This window comes from Physeter macrocephalus, chromosome 17 (assembly GCF_002837175.3).
Source record: "Physeter macrocephalus isolate SW-GA chromosome 17, ASM283717v5, whole genome shotgun sequence".
In the NCBI taxonomy this organism is placed as follows: Eukaryota; Metazoa; Chordata; class Mammalia; order Artiodactyla; family Physeteridae; genus Physeter; species Physeter macrocephalus.
In genome coordinates, this window is record NC_041230.1 from 11199582 (window position 1) to 11206086 (window position 6505).

Here is a 6505-nt window from a genome sequence, read left to right on the forward strand (position 1 = left end):
GAGGCCACAATGGTGAGAGGCCCGCGTACCGCAAAAAAAAAAAAAAAAAAGAATAGGGGCTGTGGATCCTGAGTATCTGGGCTGGCATCTTGGCTCTCTCTTCCTAGCTGTCTCAGGCTTGTAATGAACATTAGATGAGTTAAATGTGTAAAGCCCCCTAGAGCATTGCCAAGCACATAATAAGTTTTAGCTGTTGTTTATGTGTGTCCATTTTAGCACATTCCCCTCAACTTTCTAAACAACAGGAACATTAGAAATCTGTGCTCCATTGTGATTGCTGCCTGCATATTAAGAAAATGAGTGAGATGCTCAAGTGATTTAGAATAGAAATTCTTAACCCGAGTTCCTGTGATTCCATTTATGGTTTCAGGGGACCACAAACCCCTTGAAACAGTATATTGAAGTGGTTAGAAAATTTTAAATGTGGGTTTTTAGGGGAGAGAAACTATAGTAATGTCAGGAGATTATCAAAAGTGTGCATGACCCAAAAGTTTTGGACTCATTGATCTAGAACTCTAGTTCTCAACTGGGGCTGGTTTTGCCCTCCAGGGGACATTTGGTAATATTTAAAGATAATTTTTTTTTGCTACACTGTGGGGCAGTGGTACTTGGATCTAATGGGTAGAAGACAGGGATGTTACTAAACATTCTACAATGCATAGGATAGCCCTCTCCACCCCAACAAAGAACGACTGGGCTCAATATGTCAGTAATGCCAAAGCTGAGAAACCTAGTCTAGGGACTTCCCTGGTGGTCCAGTGGCTAAGACTCCATGCTCCCAATGCAGGGGGCCAGGGTTTGATCCTCGGTCAGGGAACTAGATCCCGCATGCTGCAACGAAAAAATCCCACATGCCGCAACTAAGACCCGGTGCAGCCAAATAAATAAATAATTTTTTTTTTTTTTTTAAAAAGAAGAAACCTAGTCTAGAGTCAAAAGACTGTGATACCTGGGGTGATATTTAAAATTATCCTGTACAAACTGAGTAAACAAATCATACTAGGCTCATGCGGTAGAATATTTTGCACTTAATAAAATAAAGTTTATAAAGAATTGAGAAAAGAAAAAATTTTGATATAATGTTAAGCAATATTCATGTTATGAACAAAAGTATTCAAGAAAACGTTACATTGTATATAAATCCTATTTACTAAGCTAGGGTTTTATAAGGCATTCTGTAAGGGTGATACCCAAAATGATATTTTAATCGGTTTTTCAGTGAAGAAGAGAACTGAACATGGTATTGTATATTCCATGCATTTTCTCACTCAGTCTGAGGATGTCACTTACTGCATTGTGTTCTTTCAGAAAGGCATCTTGTTAATAAAAATGTCTAATTATATTGGTAAGATACAACTAAAGGATGTTAGAACTGATTGATGTTATTTCTTATAGTCACTTTGATTTCTTTGTTGACCCTCATGACAAGCTTAGTTTTTTAATAGTTGGAAGTATTGACTCCCTGATAACTGTTTTTACTTTTATTTTTTAATTTGGAAGTAGCTTTATTGTATATTTTTGATGATGGACTAGCATGGAGCTGTTTTTATCAAGTAACTTAAAAAGAAGGAAGTCAATATTGTATTCCCTCCCTAGAGACAGGCATTATTGATGTTTTGGTTTGCATTTTTCCAATTGTGTTTTCTGTGTGGATATGTGAGAATCAGTTTGAAAAACAAATCCAATTCAGTCACAGTTTTCACTCATTTCTGGGTCTGTGGAGAGAAGAGCAAAGTGCCAGCGCCTCTCCCACTGAAGCTTCTGTGCCCGGAGCCACCTTTTCTCTGTGTCTTTATGAGAACACTTTTTGCTAATGTTATTATTTAAGAATTGCATTCTCCAGGCGAGGCTCTGAATATTTTTGTGTAGAAAAAGGAAAACAGTAGAATTAAGTGTCTTTAACAAATGTAATTTTCTTTATCCTCAATAGTAATAACATATATCAAGCAGTTATTATATGTAATTATGTGTTTTAATCAAATTTTCTTACTTTTCTTCCCTACAACCCTCTGTGCTTGTTTCTCTATTTTTGTGTTACTGCTGAGGAAACAGAGGCACTGAGCAGTTACTAATTGTCCTTGTTCAGTTTCACATCCTGAACATGAAAAAAAAATTTGTGGTTTTTTAAAAAACTAATAATAGGATACCATATTTGAAATTAGGTATACTTTAAAAATCCTGCTTGCCTCATTCATTCATCATGAATTTTTTTCTTCATCAATTATTGTGGACCATCATAATAAACAGTGGCCTGGTATACCATCATATAGTAAACCATAGTGTATTTAACCATCTGCCAACTGATTAGATATTTAAGTTTCTAATTTTTGGTCATCATATAGTATCCTCTGATGATCATCCTTGAATATATATTATTTGTGTTCCATAGCTGCTTCCTATGGAAAATTCCTAGAATTGGAATTTGGGTTAATCATTAACACAGGTAACTGCAATATGGTGGATAAATGTAGTATGATAATATTTGGAGGATGTAATGACTAAAAAGACACAGCCACCATGTTTAAGTTTCTTATTATGCAGCAAAGAAGGTAAAATCTGAATGAGTATGGCAGAGTATGATAAAATCCATTAGAAAAATTCATCTAGCATACCTTGAGAGTTTACGGGAAATTTACAATTTTTAGTCTATAGTCACCAGACCTTGACCAAATTATAGTAAGCCCATGGAGTTTCTGAAGAGTTGAATAACGTTGTAAGGTTTGTACCTTACTTTGAAATTCTAAGTATGTTAAATGCAAGTGACTTATAACAGAAGATGATTAAACAATGGCTAAAATAATAGGCTCAGAAACATAATAAACCTTTGTGAAGAAGACATGAAAGAAGCAGCAATGAGACTTCATTAATGTATATAAGACATTGCTTGGGGACTTGTAGACATTATTTCTAGAAATTATTCTAACATACTTAGATAAACATAGACATCTTAGTGTTGGTTCAAGAATTGGGAAATGAAAGAAACAAACCCATTAATTAAAAACAAGAACTCATTAGAGTCTCCTGAGTTTTTTCCCCAAGTTCAAAGAGAGGCTGTCTAAATAAAAGGTTGTCTTTCATTTAGTTTAGACAACAGTTTCTTCAAAGGAAAAACATGTACTATAGGTACACATATATATGGATGTGTATATAAGTACAACTATTTATATATTCCAAGTTAATTCCTGGCCATTAATATAATTACAATAATTATGAAGTACTCTTATGCAAAAGGTAGAGAACTGGGGCCACAATACAGAGATAAGAACTGTTAACATGGCATATAATTTTCTAGAATTTTTTTCTGTCAGTGCCTGTTTGTCTTTTTCTTTGTATTTGTATATACATATATTTTACAACTGTAATCATGTCATACATCCTGTTTTGTAATCTGATTTTTCTGCTGATAAATATCTTGAATATTTAATGACTACTTAATAATCCATCACATGGATGTTCTGCCATATTTATCAATTGGTTTTGTTGGATTCAGAGTGCTGGACACTGCCTGAGCACTTCCATCTACGTCCTTTTCAGCTTTCATGCTTTGTCCCACTTCCCCCAGTCCTTAGTTCACAAAGAGTTGCAAGTTTGGATGATGTGACCTCTTCTCAGCCCTGAAAGGTGGAACTAGGGGTGGAGAATATACTCAGAGCAGGATGAGAGGCCCAGTCCTAGGCTTAGATATGCATCCCAAGAATGGAGGACTGGCCAGGATCCTTCCTCCAGGGATATTTTGGAGAACAACGGGTTCCTTGAGGTTTAGGAGAGAGCTTGATATTGTCTGGACTCCTCTTGTTTGCTGCTATTTTGTATGTGAGAGAGAAAGAGAGAGAGAAGAGAGATATTGATTCAGGGGGAAGGGTAGGGAGTGTGTGTGTGTGTGTGTGTGTGTGTGTGTGTGCACGTGTGGGGGGGTGGGTGTGAAGGGGGAAGAAATGGAAGAGGAGTCTTAGGGGAATAATTAATATGTAGAAATGGAGGAAAAAATTGTTCTATTAATTTAAGTCACTTTGAGAGCACTGAGGCACAGCTTAGCTTAAGCCCTTCCTTTTTTCTAGGAGAGGAAGCATGAGGAAGATTGACCAATTTTGTAATTCTAAAAACATGGCCCACGTAAGTTGGTATTTTTTTTTCTTTGAAATATGATGACTTTCAGTTTAGGTGACTATTCGTTATTATTTATCCTGGAGCTTCCTACCTAAGGATCCAAGATCTGACACCCCCATTTGTCCCATTACAGTGAAGGTTGGTAAGAAAAAAGTTCAGTGTTTTTCCTATTCATGCCTTTCCTTTCCAACGGGTGTTGTTTTCTTTGAACACATTGTTCAGTATCTGCTCTGTGCTCAGTTCTCTGTTAAGGGGAATGTTGGAGAAGTGGGGAGTCAGTCCCCACAAGGAAATTGGGTTTTGTGGGGTTTGAGAAATTAGAGATGATTGTTTCATTTGACCACACTTGGAAAAACCTTGGAACTTTTCCACAGACTTGAGTTTTCCAGGTAGATAAGGTAGAATTTGATATTGAGTGACCTCCGTCTCCGTGTGTGTCAAGATGATCTACTTTATGAGGCTTTTAGGAAAATGTTCATTGAGGGTGGTAGACGGTAACAGGAAGATCATCCAGTTTCTAAATGGTAGATGACTTTGACCATCCTAATATATAAATAGAAAAGAATGATTAAATCTAATGTCAGTTACATGAACTCCTATGCGGCTTATAAAAATCTTTTATCATGACAAGAAAAAATGTGCTTGATATCATATAATGAGCTTAAGGAATGAGAACATTCTCAATTTTATGCAAACTCTTTTCTAAGGTTGATATTTTATATAAAACTTGAGGGAAAGATTTCACGAAAAAAATTTTCCTTATACCTTAAAGGATAAAGATGGTATAGAAATGCATGTTTACTGAGCATTGTGAGGCAGACACATAGTAGGCACTGTGCTTATTTAGTAGGGAAATTCAGATTTTGTACGCTGGGATAAGTAAATTATCCTGCAGCATGCAAGAAGTTTGCTCTATGGAAGCAGGATTCTTCAAGAACATGTAGGCATCCTGTGAAGTTCCATATTGCTCTTTTCCTGCAGTGCAGTCCTTCACCTCCTCTCCTTTCATCTTGAAATGATTTCCTTCAGTTTCACCATAATGCAGGTGTTTGTGTTTTCAGGGATCCGTGATATTCAGGGACATGGCCATCAGCTTCTCTCAGGAGGAGTTGGGAGCACCTCGACCCTGCTCAGAGGGACTTGTATCGGGATGTGATGCTGGAGAACTATCTCACCTTGGTCTCCCTGGGTAAGACTTATTTCCTCCCCCAATATTAGTTAATAGTAAATATTAATTCATATTAACTTCAAATTAATATTGACTAATTATAATTATTAATACACTGCTAGTGTCTGTCCTCTGGAATATCAGCTTTCTTCACCACGAGTTTCAGGCCTCTCTTTTAAGAAATAGCTGAGCTCCTTCTTGTTCCCAAAGGAAATAGTTTGGGATTTGTTGGGTTGAAAAATGGGCACTTCCGTGAAGTGCCTGCAACTCGCTCACCCCTCAGTGAACTTCTCCCTTATGCTAAGTCCTCTCTGTAACTGCCTCTTTCTTAATGACCAAGGGATGGTATTTCTTTGCATGGTCATTGTCTAAGAAACCATGTTTCATACTGTGTTTGATCTCAGAATTACTGTAGATGTTCTGGGTTTATTCTTCTGACACACCTGCAAAGAGAGCAGTGTTTCAAGTTTTTCTATCAAAAGAGCCTCTATGATTTACATAATATTGATTGGGGCAACCAAGTTCACTTAAAACCAAAGTGGATACACTCCATTTCCTTCAACAAACATTCCTTTACTTGCTTTGTAGTTGAAAGTTTCAGGCCTGACATTTGTATTTTTCATTGAATGAATATCCTAAATGACCCACAATGTTGAAGGAGGTAAAATAAATAACATCAGTAAAAATGATGGTTAACTTTGTAGTACTATATATCAGGCAGTGTTCAAAGTGTTTTTTATATATTAACTGATTTAATTTTAATATCAATCCTATAAAATAGATATTGTTATCATCCCCATTTTAGAGATGGGAAAACCGAAGGACAGAGAGTTTAAATGGCTTGCCCAAAGTCATATCGCTACCGGGTGCCAGAGACAGGATTTGAACCACCAGGCAGTCTGGCTGGAAGGTTCATGTTGTCAACCACTAAGTTATACTTTCCTTTCAAAGGACAGACCCTATATGAGTTTAAATGAAACAAAATCCTATTTCTAATCCAGCTGGTCTCTTATGCACTCCTCTCATCCTTTTCTGAAGTCTTTTCTCAATATCATTTGACTTTTAAATTATTATAAGTTTAACCAGGTCTCAAAGTTTTTGAAAAAATTTTTATATATTTAAAAACATTTCTACACCATGTATCATTTCTTTTTTTTTTTTTTTGTGGTACGCCGGCCTCTCACTGTTGTGGCCTCTCCCGTTGCGGGGCACAGGCTCTGGACGCGCAGG

General features: G+C 36.6%; 1 protein-coding gene across 1 annotated transcript in view; it reads left to right on the forward strand.

The window, feature by feature from the left end:
* The window catches only part of LOC102989090 (zinc finger protein 780B), a 46870-nt gene that overhangs the window by 29689 nt on the left and 10676 nt on the right, over nt 1-6505 (forward strand). Inside the window, 3 exon segments of the mRNA XM_055079262.1 lie at nt 4059-4113; nt 5169-5216; nt 5218-5296. Coding sequence (XP_054935237.1) covers nt 4059-4113; nt 5169-5216; nt 5218-5296 — 182 coding nt within the window.